Genomic DNA, 21,406 nt, shown 5'->3' on the forward strand with positions numbered 1-21,406 from the left:
GCAGAGTGTATTAAATAGGAGCGTGTTCTTAGAATTAAGTTTTCATGCTCTTCGTTCATCGTTCATCCTCCATCCTCACTACACTTGACCTGGTTTCGTAAGAAACTACCCAAACATCCAAGACTATCATATCATGATGGGAAGTCAGAGGGTGAACCTTAAAAGATTCCCAGTTCAGTGAGTGTGTGAGGGCCACCTTAAGTGATTTGGTTTCTAGATGCTTTAGGCTTTCTGGTGTCTACCCTGCCTCATTGCAGTAGAACTCTCAGCAGGCTTTGTTTGTGTCTTCCTTTCTCTCCAGGCCCCCCAGATACCACCATCTACATCGAACCCATCACCGAGGAGCGGGCCGCCAGGACTCTGTACCGCATTGAACTTTTACGGAAGGTCCGAGAGCAGGTGCTGAAGTGTCCGCAGCTGCATGAGCGTTTGCAACTGTGCAGGCCCAGCCTCTACCTCCCAGTCTGGTGGGAGTGTGGGAAACACGACCGGGACCTGCTCATTGGCACCGCCAAACACGGTCTGAACCGTACTGATTACTACATCATGAATGACCCCCAGCTGTCCTTCCTGGATGCCTACCGAAACTATGCCCAGCATAAAAGAACTGACACCCAGACACCAGACAGTCTCTGTTGCCTTTACCAGACCAACTCCAAACTGTATGAATCCCTTAGTTACACTCAGATGAGTAGGACTTTGGAGTCCCTGGAGAATGAACCTGAGAGTCTAGTGAAAATGGAGAGCAGAGAGGGTCACCTCGCTCCACCTCGAGGCAGCTTACCTGACATTACTTGTGAAAACTTTATCTCTAAAGTTCAGGATGTCATTTCCCTCAACCAGGATGAGAGTCTGCTGCCCGAATCCCTGGAGAGCATCATGTATGGGAAGAAGGTGCTCAGCCAGGAGCCAGGCTCGTTTCAGGAAAGCCCAGGAGGTACCAGTGCCAACTCCAGGAGAGATACTGTGGTCCTCTCAGCAAGCAAAGATGGGGACTGTCAGCCTGGGGGCCAAGAGGCTGACCTGGCTTCAGGCCCATCTTTTATGGGTCTTTTAGAAGCAGGAGTAGCTCAGATGAACAGTAAAAACGGAAAACATTTGTTGATGTCTATTTCAAAGGCGGAAGAGTTCTGCTGCAATGAGGCAGGGCAGACACCTGAAAGCCTTAAGCATTTAGAAACCAAATGCATGGCCTCCCCTTCCTTAGATCAAGGAAATGAAAGTGGATTTGTAGATATGTGTAATCTTAGCGTTTGTAACTCCAAAACAAGTCTGTCAACAGATCAACAACTAATTGAATTATTAGAAAACAAAAGTTTAGGATGTAAATTGATTTTGAGTCAGAACCACAGTGATGAGGAGGAGGAAGAGGAGGACAATGAGGAGGAAAGCTTAGACATGACAGCAGGCATAAGGGAGAAACCAGAAGTTTTGCATCTAACTGAGCCCACTCCTACTATCCCAAGGGAAAAGAACCAAGGCTTCCATGTAGATGAAGCCAAGAAAGGAAGCCGGGAGGTGGTAAGCCTAGACCCCAGGCCACAGCGAGTTTTCCCCCCAGCCACCTGTGAGTGTCACTGCAAACACTTGGAGAGGTGGAAGGCATGCATCGACAGTGATGACTTTGAAGTGGAGAAGCCCAAGGATTATCATCCAGACCTGTACAAAAGCAAAACCAATAATATCACCGTGGACAGTGAGCCAACTTCTATCCCATCAGAGCCATTTAAAATGAGGCAGGAACTTTTAAGAGAATCCTGGAAAGACAGTGCAGAAGGGAAGAAGAGTTTCCCCACATACTCTCTTGAAGGAAGTGAACTCAAGTCAGAAGACATGGACTTTGAGAATAAAGAGGATTATGAAAGAAATGGACACTGTCACAGTCAAGGTATAGTATGTGGGTTGGGTGGTGTCTTGGATGAGGTAGTGTGGGAGTGGAGTAGGGGAGAGGTGGCAAATGAAGGCTTTTGAAATGTCCTTCCCCAGCTCACCGTGTTCACAACCAAAGATCAGGCTCTGACCTAACTGGTCATTTCAGAAGAAGAAAAACGGCTTTCAGCAGTTATAGCAGCCTTGCTACAGCATGCTTTGTGCTGGGGCTCATGCACTAAGTGTGGTGTCAAGGGGAACCTACGTCATTCTTCCCTTAAGAATAAGATGCTTCAAAGAGGTGAAAGTAAAACTACCTTAGAATTTCATTGTCATATAGTACCGTGGAGTCACTTCCAACTCATAGCGACCCTGTATAAGGTTTCTGAGGAGCAGTTGGTGGGTTTGAACCACCAACCTCATGCTTTTAAGTCCAGTGCATATCCTATGGTGCCATAGCAGGACTCCAGGAACCTGAAATTTAGTTGTTAGGTGCCGTCAAGTTGGTTCTGACTCATAGCAACCTTATGCACAACAGAACACAACGCTGTCTGGTTCTGCGCCCTCCTCACAATCATTGTTAGCTTGAGCCCGTTGCTACTGCTACTGTACCATTCCATCTAAAGTTTAGGGGGCGGGGGGTTAAGTTTTTCAAGAACTCAAATGAAATACAATTGAACTTAATCTTGATTAAGGTGAGCAAAGATGGTGTCTTTTTTTTCATGTCATTGTCAGAAAATCTGTGTTTTAATATTAATGCATTTGGTTTAGATTCCTCTCAACAAACCAATAGAAAAAAAAAATTAACTTACAAGTAACAACAAAAATACAAGTAGATTCGATCATTGAAAATGAGGTTGGACCCCCCCCGAAAAAAAGCTAAAGAGGATATAGAGAAACTCTGTTAACTGATGGTATGTGGAGGGGATTATAATCAATGTAATGAAACAAGGTATATGAATGTTTGAATGTGAAACCGATGATGTGCCCGATGATTTCACTCAATCCACAATAAAAACCTTAAAAAAAAAAGAAAATGAGGTTGGAATGTTAAATGAGTACATACAGAGGCTTATTCCAAACAAAGCATGTGCTGTGATCAGTAGATGGCTGCAGATAGTTCTCTCAGTAATCCTGTTGTCTTCACTCATTAGAGTGCTTTCCCAAAAAAAGGGTACTTTTTGTGTCAGGGGGTGAAAAACTGTTTGAGATCAGAGCTGATAACCACATTTTTAACAAAACTCAAAAAGATATCTTCCCAAATCATTGAAGCTTTGCAGTAAGTTTAAAATTGGGAATGCTGCCCCACATAAAACAAGAGTTTGGGAATGGATCTTTTTTTCGAAAACAAGAACTAGATTCTCATTTATAAATTTCTTTTCAAGAGTAATTGTTATTTTCCCTTTCTTTTAAACATTTACCAGATTATCCAGGGAAATACTCTGAAGAGGAGAGTAAGAGCTCAATATCGGGCGTTGCCGGAGACACTGGGGATGACCTACAGGAGGCTCGGGCTCCCACCATCGCTCAACTGCTGCAGGAAAAAACCCTGTACTCCTTCTCAGAATGGCCAAAGGTACCTCCCACACCACAGCATTTACAGCTTTGAGTCCTATATTGTAACACTAAACCTTTTTTAGTGTTAATGAGTAACAAAGCTCAGAGAAATGCTTGCTATCTCTAAAATGGTGTTGGTTATGTAACATTTGAACATTTGATACATACACTTGAGAACAAAAGCATCCAAATTGTCCTCGTATTTACAGCACTCTGGCTTTCATTTTTATTGTCTGGACTGCCCAGTGAATTATGTTTTAAGGGTTATGAAATGAGTACATTGACCATTGAGCTCAAGTGACTTTGTGAATTTGGGTAACATGGTATTAACTCTTCAGAGCTATTGTGCTGTTTGAAGTCCTGGTGTGGTGGTGTAGAATCAGCACTGAACTGCGGTTCAAACCCACCAGCTGCTCATCAAAAGCCCTGTACAGGGTTGCTGTGAGTTGGAACCAACTTAACAGAAACAGCGTTGTCATTTTCATAGGATCGTGTGATAATGAATCGCCTAGATAACATCTGCCACGTAGTGTTGAAGGGGAAGTGGCCCTCCAGCCAACAGTGTGAGCCGTCGGGCATGCTGCCTACCCCTGTATCAGCCAGCAGTGCTGGGTCTCGAAACAGCCTCTCGGAGCCAGAACTGTCAGAGCACAGCTTCAGCAATGGCGCAGCATTGATGGCCCAGATCCAGAAGGTGAGGTATAAGAGTGGTGATGGCCACGAAGCACAATGACAGCTGGTGGCTGTTAGTAAAGCCATTGGTGTGTGACTATAGGAATTGGGGCTTTATCCTATAGGTGGTGACAAGCTATTAAAAGTTTTGGAGTGGTGAATGCGTGATGAGCAGGATTTTCACAGTCCGTCAGAGTGATCTTCAGACTGACGTAGGAGGTGAGGGTTAGGAGAGAAGAGTGTCTCACAAAATGGGGAGCTGAGGAGGAACTGAGAGAAGGGTCTAGACTATAGGTTAGTGGCACAATAAATCCAAGAAAAGGGCAAAAATTGGGCAAAGCAACCTAATTGGACTTGATGATTAATAATTAAAAGAAGGGAATCACAAATGAATCCATGAGCTGGCAGAAATTAAGAGAAATCGAGACAGAAATGAGCATTTCTCTGGGAGGTGATGCGTTTTGTTTGCAACATTTCCACACTGGTTCTCACTCTAACTACACATTAATCAGCTGGAGATTTCAGAGATGCTGCCTGAGTCTCACCTCCACAGACTTTGGTGTTAACAGGGCTGGGGGTGTGGCCCAGATGAATGTACTGTATTGATGAGATTGAGGATTGCTGAGTTCAAACCTGGCAATTTCCGGCATCGCCTGTGCATTAGCGGCATTAGGCAGCATCTGGGAGCCTGTTAGGCACACCATGTAAGTAGAATCTGCATTCTAGCATCATTCTTGATGATTTGGTACTAAAATGTGAGAAACCCTAAGTTAGAAGAGCTTCTGAAACGCTTAGAATACTAGACCCAAGGAAATCAGGTCTGGAGAAAGAGCTGGGATTCAGAAATGGTCTTGAAACCTCTGTTGCCACATATGTGTGTTCACAGGAGAGTTTCTTGGCTCCAGTATTCACGAAGGATGAGCCAAAGCACAGACGTCCTTTCGAGTTTGAAGTGGAGAGGGATGCAAAGGCTCGGAACCTGGATCAGTTCTCTGCTGCCCATGGGCATCCCCCCATTGTCCTCAATGGTTGGCATGGGGAGTCAGCTATAGACCTGTCTTGCACATCAGAAGGGTCCCCAGGAGCCACATCCCCTTTCCCAGTGAGTACCAGCACCCCTAAGATTGGGACAATCAGTTCTCTTCAAGGAGCTCTTGGCATGGACTTGTCTGGGATTCTGCAAGCTGGCCTAATCCATCCAGTAACTGGTCAGATTGTCAATGGAAGCCTGCGAAGAGATGATGCTGCCACGAGGAGGAGGCGAGGGAGACGGAAACATGTTGAAGGAGGAATGGACCTCATCTTTTTGAAGGAGCAAACACTTCAGGCAGGAATTTTGGTGGGTATATGAGGCTTTTAAGTAAAAACTTTACTTGACCAAGAAACAAACTCTTCCTCAAACAAAATATTTTGATGCATGATCTTTTATCTCTGTTTCAGTTGTCGTGTTTATGTTTTCTCACTTTGGTTTAGAAATATGCCGGCATTAATGCATTATGGTCCATAGCATCTACTGCAGAGTGTTGTTGGAAGTATTCCTGAGGTCATACTGACTACAGTGGAGTCCTGGGAGTTGCTGTTGTCAGTTTGCTTTCTCATATTTGTTGTTGTTGTTGTTAAGTGCCGTCGAGTCGGTTCCGACCCATAGCGACCCTGTACAGGGTTTCCGAGGGTGTAAATCTTTACGGGAGTAGAAAGCCTCATCTTTCTCCTGCGGAGCAGCTGGTAGTTTCGAACCGCTGACCTTAAGGTTCACAGCCCGATTCGTAACCACTACGCTACCAGAGCTTTCTCATATAGATAGTTCTTAAAAAAACATGATACTCAAGGCAGACATTTTTAACTAGCTTAGCTAAACTCTTGGGCTTTAAAAAGACTTCAGAAGTATCTGTGGTTGAAGTTGTAAAGATCATTATCCCAGGGAAATAGTTTCAGGGCTTCATGCACCCACTATGTCTCCAGGACAGAGTTTATTTCTTAACTTACGAGAGTCATTTGAAGTACTGCTACAAAATCACACACACCTTTATTAAAAATCTCAAAATGTGAAAGCTGTTGTTTCTCAACCCTCCAACAAGATGTTATACATTTCAGAAGTGGTTGTTTCTATCTCTCTAACCCTTCCTATGTAGTGGTTACTAATCAGGCTGCTAATCTCACGGTCAGCAGTTCAAAACTACCAGCTGTTCCACGGGAGAGAGATGAGGCTTTCTGCTCCCGTAAAGACTTACAGTCTCGGAAACGCTGTAGAGGATCGCTTAAGTCGGAACCGACTCCACGGCACGTAACAACAATAACAAACCCTTCCCCAAAGAATTTTGTACTCTGCGATTTAACATCGTGTCAAAACAGTAGTTTTCCTCAAGGGACTCAAATCTTGTTCCTTTTCAATGTTCTTTGAGTTTGGGGAACAAAAAGAAGTCTGAAGGGGCACAGTGGGGTTGGAGGGTAGATGAAGGCAGATTACCCTTGAAGAATAAGCAGGTGCTTCAACTTTCTGAAAATTTCTTCCTAATAAGCCCCTGCAATCATTCGGTGTCCTTCAAGACAATCTATCAAGGTGACCCTTATGAAGTCCCATAAAATAGCATTCTGAGCCACCTTGAATCTTACTGACCTAGCAGAATCCCCTCTGAAGCCACCAGTTTGATGGGATCCTCTTTTTTGGGGGGTGGGGGGAAGGCACCCTAATGATGAGACTAATGTGTATAACTGAGAGAATTTGCAGCAACCCACTGATCACAGAAATGTGTTTTAATACATTTTGTTTGGAATAAGCTCATACATGCTGGAACTCTAGTAGCAATACTTTCTGACTTACCCTTGTAGTGTATGCAGCCACTTATTTAGTCCTGACAAGATGCTTGTCAGTATACTTCATTAGAGGCATTGTGAATACAGAGATGAGTAAGGTCTTCAAACGTCGTGTGGCAAATACACAAATTGCAGTGAGGCATTTTCTGTTATTGGAAAGAGGAAACTTCTCTTTATGTGGGAGAACCCTGGAACAACCATTGATGGTGACAGAGGAAATTAATCTGAGTCTGAGCGGATAGGATGGAATGAAAGTTTACCAGGTGGACAAGAGGGAGAGAAGTGTTCAGGTGGAAGGAGTGTCTGACACACACAGGAGTTTTTGTGTGGGTCTGTAATATGCTTAACCACCCAGAGTAATTTCCAGCAGAGCAATATTAGGGTGGCCGTAGTTGGGGCAATTTAAACAGTAATGTCTTTTCCATTTAGAAACCAGCTTTCATTCTGTTGAGTTTAACTCCACATACTTGTTTCTCCTTCATCCAGGAAGTCCATGAAGACCCAGAGCAGGCCACCCTTAGCACCACACACCCTGAAGGACCAGTGCCTGCTACCTCGGCGCCTGAAACCGTTGCAGCCAGCAACCAACCCGAGAAAGCCATTCCCAGCAAGAGTCTGCTTGACTGGCTGAGGCAGCAGTCTCATTACTCCTTAGAAGTTCCTGCCTTCGGGACAGTAAGTGTTTCTGCCTGCTGCCTGAGATCTCTGTTTACGTCCTGCTAACTTGGTGCTATTTTGATAAGGATTCTGTTGAGGATGACCTGGTGTGGCACTGTGAGTTAATGCTCTGTACTACAAAGTCATTTGAACTGCAAAGTCAAAGGCTCAAGCTCACCAGCGCTCCTTGGAAACCCTATATAAGGTCGCTATGTGTCGGAACCAACTCAGCGGCACTTAACAACAACTTTAGTGCTGTTTTTGATAAGTAGCATGTTGAGGGAGACCAGGAAACTGAGAGCTGTTTGAAGTAATCTATCTTGACTAAGAACATCATTTTAAATTCAATGTTTTGGTTGAACTCTCCACTAACAAGGTCGCAGCCCATGTCAGAATATGGTGCCAAGTTAGTACATTATCACTATTGTGGGAAGGGTCAAGTCTTAGTTTTATGGTTACTTCTTTGGGACTTTACCTTCAAGACATCTCACTGAGACCTGAGAATGGACCTTGGAGACATGTTGATGCCTTTTCCCATTTGCTTGTTTACCTCATCGCTATCTTTGTCCTGGATATGTCTAATAAGATACACAGTTAAGAGAGCTCATGAGAAAAGAATACCTGTCCTCTTACACAGATAAAGCCAATCAAAGGAGGTAGCAGTAGAGAAAGAGTCAGGAAATGGTTGAGAATTGAAGATTGGGGATTGGTGGGTATGTTCAGGTGGTCTTCTCTGGAGGAGAGAGGTCCATGAGGTCAGCATTAGGCATCTAGGTGACCTGAGTCCCTTGGCCACCTGTTCTCCAACTTACTATAAAAGCATTGCTTCTTCAAGGAGAGAGCTTAGGTAAGGCCCAGGTGGCTGTTTCGTCACCTGACCAGGTTCCTGTGCAGAGAGCCATTAGATAGAAAATAGCAAGACCACTTTTCAGTGGTCTTGCACTTACTCATCAGAAGATGCTGTGACTGAATTTCTAGTAATACTTGTTTCTATTTGTCTTCTAGAATTTTTCAGACAAACCAAAGCAGAGGAGACCACGTTGTAAGGAGCCTGGAAAATTAGACATCAGTTCTCTGAGTGGAGAAGAAAGGATTCCCGTTATCCCAAAGGAGCCAGGACCAAGGGTAAGGATCGGGAATGAGAGCATGCAGCCCTGCAATACTTACAGATAGTGGTGGCCTCCCTGAGCCAACCGCGCTGGTAGGTGCATTACTAGTACGCAAGGTAAGCAGGAGGTTACTTGTGCTTACTTATCATCTGTAATGAATAGCTTCACATGAATTTCATCACATGATGTGAAAAACATGAGCCAAGTATTTCCTGCAGATTAGCAAGGAAGCCCTGCTTGCCCTCCCTGTCCGGGACTGTAAATTTGAAGAGGCTTTGATTCTGGAGGGAGGGGCTGGGCTGTGGGGTGGTTGGGAGAGAGACAGATGTCAGCCAGACCCAGAAGTTGAATCTTTGATATGGTGGAAAAATGTCAAACTGTTCACTATAGGTTAGTAAGTTAACCCATGCTTAAACCTTGCTTGCTGGGTAGTGGGACACTACTTACAGACTGTATAGAGAAGCTCAGGAAGTTGGTAAAGATGGTGCTGCGTGGTTTTGAGCAGCAGCTTGACTTCCTGTGCCCCTTCATTTTCAACCCTAACCTCCAAGACTGACTGTACTTCACCCAGTCCTGAAGCTTGATGCTTTGACCTATTTGTAGCAAGTTACAAGGGGACTGAAACCCACACCCTTACCAGGAGTCTGTGTCCAGTGTTTAACAGACTTCATTGTTGGAAAATTTCCTTTTCTAATCTGTTTTTCTGGCTGCTATTTAAGACGTTTCCTCCTCGTCCATCCTCCCTGGCAATGAAAAACAGCTGATTCCAAAGTCTACCCTTTTCCTATTACAGAATCGTGAGATTGGAAGGGACTTCAAAGTCATCTGCAAAATACTTCTAGTGTAACGAATCTGAGTTAATTATAGTTTACAGATGAGTACAAATTTGGAATCAAACTTTCACAACCTCTAGGGGGCAGTGGCAGCATTTCAACTTGCAAGTGTGCTGAGTTTGGACAGATAATCCCTAAATGTGCTCTTAACCTCCTAGAAGTGTTCTCCCTAAATAGGGAGCTTATTCTTCCATAAACGTGTAAACTTTCCTGAATACTTTGTGCCCCATATTCTGCCATCTGCCAGCTCAGTCTTTCCCTTCTCAGTACGACTGCCTGAAAGTCATTTCTTTTTTTGACTCCCAAAGACCACCCATCCTAGTCATTTCCTTTCCTTCTGCAGAAAGAAGTTACTGAATGCTCTCCGGAAAGTTGTTTGTGATTTTGTGACCTGGATTGTTACTCTTCTTGCTGCCCTCCTCTCCATCCAATGCCACAGCCACTGTGCAGGGTGACCTTTCCCACAGTGGGCTGCTACTGGGAATGCTGGTCACACTGGGAATGCTGCCTTTTTTTCTCCTTTGTGCATTTGTCTCAAATCGTGTCTTTAGCATCTTTTTTCTGAGCCCTTCCTTGTGCTGTGCAAGGTGACTCTGCCTCAGTTTTTATCCGCCTTTCCCCAACCCCTTTGTCATAGCACAGTGTCAGGGTGTCTCCGTTGTTAAGTTCTTGCTTTGTTACAGTTCTGAGCTGTTGGGCATGTCAATAAGGCACGTGGTTTCCCACTTGGCATTCTCATTTCTTTCTACTTGTCTAACAGTTTCCCTCATGTTCTCTGAAAATCAGTGTTCACCCCTCCCCTGCACATGCTGACCCTTTGCCAGAAAACCCATCTCTAAGCCACTCATGCGAGCCAGCCTGTTCCCAGAGACCTACTTTCCGTTCTTTGTTAAATCAGCACAGTCCCCCCTGCCTTGGAGGCCCTTCTCCTGCACTCAGGTTCTTGTCTTAGTGGATAGGAAGCACTTGTCCACCTTGTCCACAGAGCTGCTCCATCTTCTCAGCAGAGGAAGAGCCATCATGGCCTGACAGAAATGCTGTCCCTCTCCCCTCCACGTGCCCACGCAGCTCATGCTGAGACGGAAGCCTGTGGTGTTCTGCTCTCTCCACCACCTCTTGTCTTCCCCTCAGAACCTCCCCCACCTTGGAATGTCCTTCAAGATCACACATCTCTTCTGCTACGTATGCTGTAACTTGACTAGGCGAATTCAAAGAATTAGCATAGCACATGTACTGTAGCTATGGAATGAAATATCTGGTCCATAGTGGTGACTCATTAAAGATGCACACACAAGTCACTGATTTTATGTGAGGAGGCTTCAAAGAATGTGTGTGGGAAATTCCATTATCCCATCAAAGCCCCCTCATGTATGTGTGTGTGTGTGTGTGTGTGTGTGTATATGTCACGTGTGTGTATAGTTTTTTTGTTGTCTGTTTTTGTTAAGTACCTTGACAGTGACTTGGAGACATGACACATCCCCCCCCGAATACTTGACCATGCGTCTTCTGAGCAGCACAGCTTTCTATATAACTAACTATTGCCACTACCACACGTTGTCACTTCCTGCTGTGGGCATTCCCATATGGAACAGAACAGATGTCACCCTGTCCTGCACCGTCTTCCTGTTGGGTATGCTCACGACCACTGCTGTGGCCACTGTGTTTCAGGTGCCTTCCAGCCTAAGGGACTCATCTTCCAGCACTATATGGGGCGGTGTTCTGCTGTGACCCCCAAGGGCTTTCTCCTTGGGTGGTTTTTACAAGTTTGTCACCAGACCTTCTTCCCCAGTCTGTCTTAGTCTAGCAGCTCTACTGACACCGCTAGCAGCACAGCGCTCAGCAGTACAACGGACTGACAGATGGCTGGGAGTTAGGACGTGCCTGGGCGTTCATTATCACTTCTACTGTCACATACACAGCCCATAGTCAAACTTCCCCAGTCAGCCCCAAAAGGTCATTTACAACTGGGCTTTGTTTGGTTTTCTTTGTAGATTTTTAAAAATTAGAATCCACATAAACTCTTGGTTAATAAGCCTCTTCACTCAGTATCCATTGGAGAAGATGGGTCTGCTCACCTTCCTGGGTGGGGTAAGAAAGCACTGGTCACTACTCCTCTTCTCTGACCTCTCTAAGAGCTAAATTTCAGTCTTGGGAATGTGAGGCTTTGAAAGGAATGCTTCCATGTTCTTCTTGGGCTGGAATGCCCTTGTGGTCCTCTGGGGAAGCAGCTTTCCAGTGGTGCTCTGTCCTGTGAGCCTCCTGTGCCTGCTCTCCTACCCTCTCCCCAGGCCTCCTCTGGAAGAGGAAGCAGGTTTGCTCCCAGGGTATAATTACCAGCAGGGAGGACTGCCAAAGCCCAACTTGGCCGCTGTGTGTGGTCCCAGAGCTGCTGGGAGGGGCACCTAACTAGGGTGGGCAACAGCTGGGTTACTAGAGTGACTTCCTCCCACAGGAAGTGGTTAAAGCCGATTTCCTTTGGCAGAGTCATATTTCTGGAGACATACTCTTCTTACCTCTAGGGCCTTTCTGCTGCTGCTCTCCAGATCTGAGGGGAGAGTAGCACCATGTGGGACTTCTTGGTCTTGCACTCCCTGGGCATCTGTGGTTCTCAGCCAGAGCAGGGCAGGGACAGTTTGGCATACCCTGGTCCCTGAGGAGTTCTGCTTAGTGGGGAGGGTGCAGGCTGGACCCGAGAGAGTGGTCCCATCCTGAGTGGGTGCTTTGATAAGAAGCCTAAGTATGTACTGTGCTCACCCAAAGTTAAAGGGAGGTCTGTGTGACTTAAAACAGGTTGTTTGGAAATAAAGTGGAAGCATTGTATAGATATGTATCAATATAAATATGTATATATATATATATTTAGAGAGAGAGAGAATGTTTGTATGTATAAAGAAACAGGCATCTTTCCCTGGCTCTTGGTTATGGGTAGACAGTAGGAAAGAGGGCTCAGAAAAGAATTTGGTCTAGTTGTGATTACCCTGGTCCTGGGCTGAGGTGGTGGGCCAAGGAAGGGGACCAGGGGCTGTGAGGTATAGACAGTGGCCAGGCCAGAGTGAGGCAGTTTCCATTGTTGAACTCGGAACAGACTGGTGAGAAAGTACACTTTAACTGGGCCCACTCCATTGGGTCCTACAGTTTTCTCTAGAAGCTGGAGCCAGCCAGAAATCCTTCTCAGGTGCTCATCCCCAGAGCCAGAGAGCGCAGGTCTGCAGCACACTCCAGACAAAGCTGCCTAGCCAACTGCAGATCACATGTGAGAATGAGAGCGGGCTGGAGGTGGAGGGGTCCATGACAGAGCCCTGGGATCTACTCGTGCTCTAACCCTGCTCCGCCCCTGCCCGTCTGTAGGACTCAGTGTCTGTATTTGTAAAGAGGAAGGAAGATCTCCCAATTCTGAGATTCTAAACCAAAGCTTTCTGTTTCTTTTTTTTGGTTAATGTTTTATTGTGAATTATCGTTTACATGGGAGAACTTTAGTTTTACATACATTCCATCTTATATCATCTCACTGCCAAGGTTCCAGTCCACTTCATGCATCATCGACCACCCAAAGGGTATATCCCAGAAACCCGCCCCCTACACTTCCCCCTCCTCCCCTCAGTTTTCAGCCCACAGTCCCTTTCCCTCTCTGGGTCTAAACCAGAGCTTTTTGAGATGAGTTTTCTCCTCAAACAGAAGTTGGCCATCATACAGCTTTTGTCCCAAACTAACTGGTTTTTCTTGAATATTCTTTGGGAAATTAAAGGACCAATGTAACATGATTTCTCAGGACCCCAAACATTTAAATAACTAGGTTGTCATATAGCCTGTGAATCTGAGGTTTCAGTCTATACAAGAATGATGCAGTAAGAAGACATTGGTTTGCTGGTTGGTATCACCCGTGAGGGAGGTGACATGTGCGTACTTTGGGAATAGACACTATTGCCACTCTGTAGGCTGACCAGCTGAGCACCCAGCGAGATAGGCTGTTGCCAGCTGCACACAGCAGCCCTGCCCTCACTGACTCCAGAGCTCATGAAAGGAAAGGAGACCCTATGCCGCTGCTTCAGAGAAATCGAGGTCAAGTGGTCTTGCTTGCTGAACCACCCTTCTGTCACCTGAGTTAGGTAGTCAGAACGTCTCAGCTGGAATGCCCGTGTGCTTACCTCTCTGCCTTAGGAGGGAACGGGCGGAAAAATCTCACAGGTCAGAGCGTCACTTCTTAGGATCATGGGAAAGGAGTCATAGTAACTGTTGGACTTACACTATGAGAAACATTTTGGAGAAAAGGAGAAGCTGGGTACTTTGGATGAACCCATAAGGCTCTGGACTCAGACAAACCTATTTCAGCCTCTTTCTGGGCCACTAAATATGAAAGATTTTGAGTTAGGTTACTTGCCTCTCTGTAAAATAGGTGAGATAATAATGCTAAAGGGAGCACGCTGGCTCTGTTGGGTACGCACTGGACTGTGAACCACGGGGTTGAGCTCTGCAGGAGAAAGATAAAGGATTTCTGCTCCTGCAAAATTTACAGGATCACTATGAATAGGAACCAACTTGATGGCAGTTAAGAATAGTACTGACTCCACAGAGTTGTGTTGTGATGATTGAATGAGATAATGCAGCTATGTTGTTGTTGTTAGATGCTGTTGAGTCAGCTCTACGCCTGTCCTGTACCCCCTCACAGTCTTTGCTGTACTTGAGCACACTGCTGCAGCGTGGTATTGACATTAGCCCTCTTTCTTGCTGACTTGGTGTGGCACCACAGGATCGGTGGTTCAGACTCACCAGGTGCTCCTTAGAAATCCTATACAAGGTCGCTGTGAGTCGGAATCGACTCCACAGCGCTTAACAACAGCAACATTTTACCAAGCATGATGTCCTCCTCCAGGGAGTGGCTCCTCCTAGTAACATGTTCACACTACCTTCTCGTCATCCTCATTATCTAAGGAGAATTCTGATTGTTCTTCTTTCAACACAGACGTGTCCGTTCTTCTGGTAGTCCATGGTATGTTTAATACTCTTCACCACCAACCACCATAATTCAAAGGCTTCCTTATTCATTGTCCAGCTTTTGCAGGCATGTGAGGCAGTTGAAAATACTTTGACTTCAGTTAAAGGCAACTTAGTCTTTAAAGTGACTTCTTTAACACTCTAAAGAGATCTTTTGCAGCAGAGTTAACCCAGTGCATGCACATCGTTTGTCTTCTTGATTGCTGTTTCCATGGGTGTTGATTATTGATACCAGTAAAATGAAATCTTTGACAGCTTCAATCTTTTCTCATTGATCATGATGTTGCTTATTGTCCCATTTGTGAGGATAGCTCAGTGCGTCACAGAGAGTAAATGTTTATTAAATGATCACCACCACTAATAGGCAGCTCCCCTTGCTGCTCATAAGTCTCACTGTTGGTAAATATCATCAAGTCACTTCTGACTCATAGAAACCGTGTATAGGGTTGCCAAGGGATGGTTGGTGGGTTTGAACCACCAACCTTGTAGTTAGCAGTTCAAGCCCTACAGCGCCACACCACCCTCGCTACCTACCATAGGTGAATCCATGCATCTCGGCTGCTTCTCATTCTGCATTCAGCAGCACACAGTGAACGGCTACCTTCAGGGACAGTGTAGGCTGAGCACATCTTCTCACAGCTCATTGGGAACTCAAAAACAGTGTCACCAATTAGTCTTGTCTTTACTGCTTCCCCTTTACTAAGATCTTCTTTAATAGATGTACCTGTAGAGAGGTAGTTAAACAAGTGGGAATTGCCAGAGTTACTGAATTAAAATTCAAAGTAGACGGCTGGAGTTACTGAATTAAAATTCAAAGTAGACGGCTGGGTGTGACACTGTGAGTTAATGTGCTGGACTTAGTAAATAGAACTCCTGAGTGCACTAAAGCCTAGCTTCTAATCTCAAGTCCTTTTGTATTTATTCTTAGCTTCTCTGACTTCTTTCTTCCCTTTCTTAGGGCTCCTGGCCCTAAAATCAAGGGTTGTTCTGGCCCTTCTGGAAAAACCTGTACCTCTTTCTTAAGAACCTCAAAGACCAAGGATACTGTGGGATGGCTGAGTATCGGTAGCTTATTGCCAGATTCCTGCTCCCCAGCCCTCCAGACTCTTAACTGGAAGGGAGGCCCCACCCCTGAAAAGGTAGCAGTAGAGAAGTGTGGGCTTCTCTAGCTTTGGCGGCCCCATAGCCTCACTCTTAAGCTCTCCCACTTCATGATACTCAGCAGTAACCCTGTTGGGCCACATTCTCCAGATGATGCTGCCTCCACATCCAACCATAGTGGCAACCTGTGTCTTCTGTACAAATCCAAGGCTGAAAGATCCATCAGAGCTAATCTGAATATCTTTAGCCTCACCTCTGCCATGATTAGAAAATGGTGAAGTATGCCACTCTCGTAGCCTAAACCCTAGAAGGAGAAATCTAGGAAGATAGAGCTTTTCACTCCAGTGGGGTCTGGAAAGGGGGTTCGCAGAGAATGCTGTTCCCTTTTTTTAGGACTCCTCTATGTCAAAAAAGTGGGAGAAAGGTGGGGCTGCATGCTCCCGTAAAGATTTACAGTCTTGGAGACCCTATGGAGCAGTCCCCATGTTCTGTAAGTCACAGTGAGTGGAAATCAGCTTAATGGCAGTGAGTTTACACAAAAAAAAGGCCGGAAACTGCTCAACACCACGAGTATAGTTAGACCTCTTCTTACACTGTATGTCTATATTATCTGGATTTTAAAAAATCTGATTTTAAATAAATGATAACAATCGAGAGTGGAGGATAGTAGAAAGAAAGAAAGATGCACAAGTTACTCAGGGATGGGGACAAAGAAATTCCAGACAGTTTTGAAATTGAAATTCTTCCTTTACAGAAGGAAACCATTTCTCCCTTCCTATGAGGATTATTCATATCATTTTTTAAACATGTTCAGAGTTACAGACATCATAATGGCAGTGATTTCACTATAAGACTGTAAGCTTCCAGCTCCAGGCAGGAGACACCTGTCTCCTGGTTTCCACTGAGCCCTCCTGCCTTACAGAGCAGGTTCAGAGGTGAGAGGATGGGCCAGAGCCACAGCCTGGCATTCTCTCCAACGTGCTGTCCACGCTCACTGATAGTGAAGAACACTAGTCGCCCTGGCGTGTACTGGTTAAGCATTAACGTGTATTAAACAGGTGGCCCATGTACAATTATTCTTGTAAGGCCGGTGTAATCACGGTGTAATCTGCGTGGAGCAGCAGTGCTCAAGTATAGAATTTTGGCTAATTAAGAAAATTGCCAATATTTCCTAAAGCAGGGGTGGCAAACCTTTTTTCTGCCAAAATTTATAACATCATTCGTGGGCCATACAAAATTATCAACTTAAAAATTAATCTGTTATATTTATTCGAACATTTAGTTAACTCACCCCTAATGTCATGGCTGGAGTTTTGCAGTGAAGCTGTGGGTTAATGCGCTGGGCTGCAAACTTGGTTTGAACCACAGGTTGGCGGTTCAAGCTCACCAGCCACTCCTCGGAAACCCTATACAGGGTCACCATGGGTCGGAACCAACTCGACAGCACTTCATACCGACAAGAATGTGATGGCTGGAACTGAAGCTGCCTTGGCAGGGTCACACCAAATGATTTTGCAGCTCTCATGCAGCCTGTGGGCTGGATGGTCCTTACGCCTGCCTTAAGGGAAACCAGAGACCATCATTTATTTTGATGTTTCCCCAACAGTGTTCAAGAATTCTTTCGTTTACTTAACAACGTTGTGTGGCTTCTAATGCACACCAGAATCATGGTCCTCCCAGAGTTCTTGGTGGGGAGGGGGACGTGCACAGTATAATTAGTGAACACGTCCCTCTCTACATCAGGTAGTGTACTGATCAGTGCGCTGGCAGTATCCCTGGGAGATCGTATGCTTGTCCCTTTTTATGGACTCTCTTACAAGCTGAACTGACTTGCCTCAAGCCCCACTGCCAGGGTGCTACAGTCAAGGTTGTGAACTCAGGTCAGTCTGACTCCAGAGTCCTGTCTTAGTTGCTCTGCTCTCTGGCTGGGGTCTGGTGATGAACTCAAACTAAACCTGAGCGTCTCTCATTCCTGTCTCACAGACCCCCCTCCCCCCTTTGCCCGGCAAGCTCATTGGAAGCACTGCTAGATGGTGACAGGCTCAGAGGCAATGCCAGCCCTTCCCCCGAATGCTGTCAGCCTCTGGGCAGTGAGTAGGCAGGAGGCTCTTCAGCTCTGGGAACCTTGGTTGAGCTGGGGACAGGACAAGCCAAAGCAGAGCCCTGGTCATCGCCCCTGTCAATTGCCTGCCATTTGGTAACCTTCAGCATCTTGTATTTCTTTGTCCATTTTCAGGGTTTTCTTCCAGAAAACAAGTTCAATCACACCCTGACAGAGCCCATTCTTCGAGATACAGGCCCCCGCAGAAGGGGGAGACGGCCTCGGAGTGAGCTCCTGAAAGCTCCCGCCATCGTGGCAGACTCTCCCTCGGGAATGGGGCCACTGTTCATGAACGGACTGATTGCTGGGATGGACCTGGTGGGACTTCAGAACATGAGAAACATGCCAGGCATCCCACTCACTGGGCTGGTTGGGTTTCCAGCCGGCTTTGCCACAATGCCTACAGGCGACGATGCCAAAAGCACCTTGAGCATGCTGCCCATGATGCTGCCAGGAATGGCCACAGTGCCCCAGATGTTTGGTGTCGGGGGACTCCTCAATACGCCCATGACAACTTCCTGCACTTCAGCTGCCCCAGCGTCTTTATCAAGCACAACAAAAAGTGGTACATCAGCGACCGAAAAGACTGCCGAAGCCAAGCCTGGTAGCCGGGATGTGAAAGCAGATGCTCTAGCTGAAGACAAGCCTGCGCCTGGTCCATTTTCTGATCAGTCTGACCCTACAATAACGGCTAGTAGTCCTGTGGCTTTTAACCCGTTTCTCATCCCAGGAGTGTCTCCTGGACTCATTTACCCATCCATGTTTCTCTCTCCTGGCATGGGCATGGCTCTGCCCACCATGCAGCAGGCCAGACACTCTGAAATTATAGGTCTGGAAAGCCAGAAGAGGAAGAAGAAGAAAACAAAAGGGGACAACCCGGTGCACTCCATCCTAGAGCCTGCTCCCGGGTCTGAAAGGGAGCCCAGCAGTGATCAGAACTGCACCGAAGCCAGTGTACCTTTGCCCCCAGACAGAGAACATGTGGCACAGGCTGGGGATGGGGGACCCAAAGACTCCAACAATGACACCAACTAGAACTTTTTTCATTGGAAAAATTCTTGTGACTTGTAAGTTTCTTATCCCATAAAGGTTTGTTATTCCCCTCACTTCACCTTCACAAGAACCTGTGTTTCCATCAGTAATATGACCTACCTAATTTCCTGTCTGAGGACTATGGTAACCGGTGTTAATAGTTGCAGGGTCTTGCCACTTCACTAGTTGAGTGTCGTCTGCCTAGTCTAGAAGGCACAGCGTTCTCACTCTGTTACCCAGTTGTTCATTCCAGCAATCGTAGCTAATACAGTACTTGGTGACACGCCCCCCTTCTCTTCCCAGTTTCCCACATATTCAAGGAAAAATGGCAAAAGAAAGCTGTCAAGGGGATATATTCACTGAAGGGTGAAGAGACCAAGAGTAGCTCCTTTCTCCGTGGGCCGTGTTGGATGGGAAGGATGGAATGGGGGAACCAAAAAGCACAGAAAAGGGAGGTGCTGGTGTGTATGTTTGAGTTGAAATATTTCCCTATTTTATCATGATTATTAAATGAGTAGTATAGACAGAGTATATAACTAATGGTTGAAAATACATATATTCATTTCTTTATTAAAAAAACAAAAAGCTTACTGGTAGTAATATAATTTCCCCTTCCTGGTTTTTCGGACACCTGCAGCAAGAAGAAATACTGGCTAGGCATTACTTTATGAGTATGTATTACTCTTCCTCCTCCCCCAAGTTACAAGATGATTCTCAATCTGAAAAGGCTTGACACACCTTGAGTTGTGGCCAGCACCCGGGAGCTGTGTGCTTCATCGCCACAACCCACTCTCAGTGCGGTCTCCTCAGAATGTCTCTGTGTTTACAGAGCACCAGGGCTTTCATTGTGCGCTTTCCTTCACCAAAAATAAAGTTCCTTCTGAAGCCGGCAAGAAACTAGTCTCTCCACACTCTGACACTTGCTAGGTCCTCTGTTTGAGGTTGTCCAAACACGTGTGCACCACCTTTACAATACAACTGTGGAAATATTTTCTTCTCCCCACCCATGACATCTCTATTCTGTGTATATTTTCAGTGGACCCAGGTTCCCGAAACTGCTATTCTTTTCTCTTCCTCAGCACCTTCACACTTAGGGACCTAGCTGGGAAGAAGCTGCCTGCGCTTCCTGGTCATCCCTTCAGATGGTTCTGTTCTTTAGTGATAGTTATACTCGGAGACTTGCAGCAAGTCGTCCAGAGGCGCAGGCAATGGTGGAAGTGTTACTAGTATCAGTTTCATATTGTTTTGTTGTCACAATTTACTGTATTTTTTACTTTTTCTGTTACAGTTTTGCTAATTTATCAGAAGGTCCAAACGTTTGACATAACTGTTTTAGTTTGCATTATTTATTTATGATGCTTTTGTCATTGTCTTTTATACATTTGGGATTATAAATTATGTAAATGTTAAAATGAGCATCTCAAAGAAGTCTGTTATATCGTGATAGGAAAAAAAAACAACCCAGTCAGCCGTGCTTTCAGCAAGTGGAGTCCTAGCTTTATGAATCAGACAGAAACCAGAAATTCCCTAACTGATCCTATCGGAAAGAACCGAGCATTCAACTCAAGTCCTGTTTCCTGACATCTGTGTAGCATAGATGCTCTAGAATGCTGACATCAGATTTCTTAGAAATGCTGCTATCTCTATTTAACTAACCTTTTGTTCAGTTTTGCCTCCAGTGGAAGCGGAAAGGGTTTTTTCAGCTGTTAAAATCCTAAAAATCAATATAATTTATTTATGTAAAAAAAAAAAAATCACTCAATTGATATATTTTTGAACCTTTTAAGTACTAATTTTCTTTTTATCAAGTAGAGAAAAAGAGCTGTATTTGCCCTAAATCCTTAAAATACAAATGCTATAAAAATCCATGTATCTGGAAAGCCTTACTGCAAATGAGTATTCTAGCCATCCTGCAGCGTCTGGGGTTTTCTTTGTTGTTGTCGCATCGTTGTCGTTTTGTATGGAATAGCTGCTTTCCCCAGGTCTCACGTGTAACCTTCAGTAGGGTCACAAGGTTCCACATGGATTTGAGTTTGAAAACCCACCAGCATGCTAACTCCCTTGTTAGAGCTATCGAACCTGTGTATGTTAACTCTCTGGGTGTTCAGGCTTCTATTTGACTGCTATTGTGACCCTGTTTGCAAAATGAACATGACACTGTGGATTATTTGCTCTGTAAGGCATAAGTGCTTCTTATGATTATTTTGACGTTTCCAAGAGCAAAAGCCAAATTTAAACTCTTCAGCTGACTTGAGCCTCTTCATCTAATTCCATGTCACTCACAGCCATTCCTGTCCCGATCATCCTTTACCCCGTGTCTCACATAATAAATTGTCTGTGGTCTTGATCCTGGATTTAAAAAAAAAAAGTTTAGAAGTCACATTTGTACTTGAGGCACTCAGTGGCTCCTGGCCATCTCTTGCTGTGGGGGCAGCTTGTGCACAGGAGCCCGTTGTCCTTCCTGAGAGTCCAGTCTGCACTGGACACCCGGGGAGCGCCTGGTACCTACTCACCATGAAGGCTGACTTGGTGGCTCACCACCTGCTCCTTAGCCAGAACACCTGGGGCTAGAAGTCCCACCTCAGTTCACACACCTGGGACTTGAAGGGGACGTAGACTTGCTGGGGTTTGGAGCAGATGTTTTACGGCATCTAAGGAACTCTGTGGTT

At 45.5% G+C, this 21,406-nt stretch overlaps 1 protein-coding gene across 1 annotated transcript in view; it reads left to right on the forward strand.

Moving 5' to 3' along the window:
- The window catches only part of CHD6 (chromodomain helicase DNA binding protein 6), a 343,529-nt gene extending 322,430 nt beyond the window's left edge, over window positions 1-21,099 (forward strand). The window contains exons 31-37 of the mRNA XM_006839290.1: window positions 302-1,888; window positions 3,294-3,445; window positions 3,914-4,120; window positions 4,985-5,437; window positions 7,399-7,587; window positions 8,575-8,694; window positions 17,841-21,099. Coding sequence (XP_006839353.1) covers window positions 302-1,888; window positions 3,294-3,445; window positions 3,914-4,120; window positions 4,985-5,437; window positions 7,399-7,587; window positions 8,575-8,694; window positions 17,841-18,740 — 3,608 coding nt within the window. The 3' untranslated portion in view covers window positions 18,741-21,099. The remainder of the gene's footprint in view (window positions 1-301; window positions 1,889-3,293; window positions 3,446-3,913; window positions 4,121-4,984; window positions 5,438-7,398; window positions 7,588-8,574; window positions 8,695-17,840) is intronic.
- The last annotated feature ends 307 nt before the right edge of the window (window positions 21,100-21,406 follow it).

Source organism: Chrysochloris asiatica, unplaced genomic scaffold, assembly GCF_000296735.1.
Source record: "Chrysochloris asiatica unplaced genomic scaffold, ChrAsi1.0 scaffold00023, whole genome shotgun sequence".
Classification (NCBI taxonomy): domain Eukaryota; kingdom Metazoa; phylum Chordata; class Mammalia; order Afrosoricida; family Chrysochloridae; genus Chrysochloris; species Chrysochloris asiatica.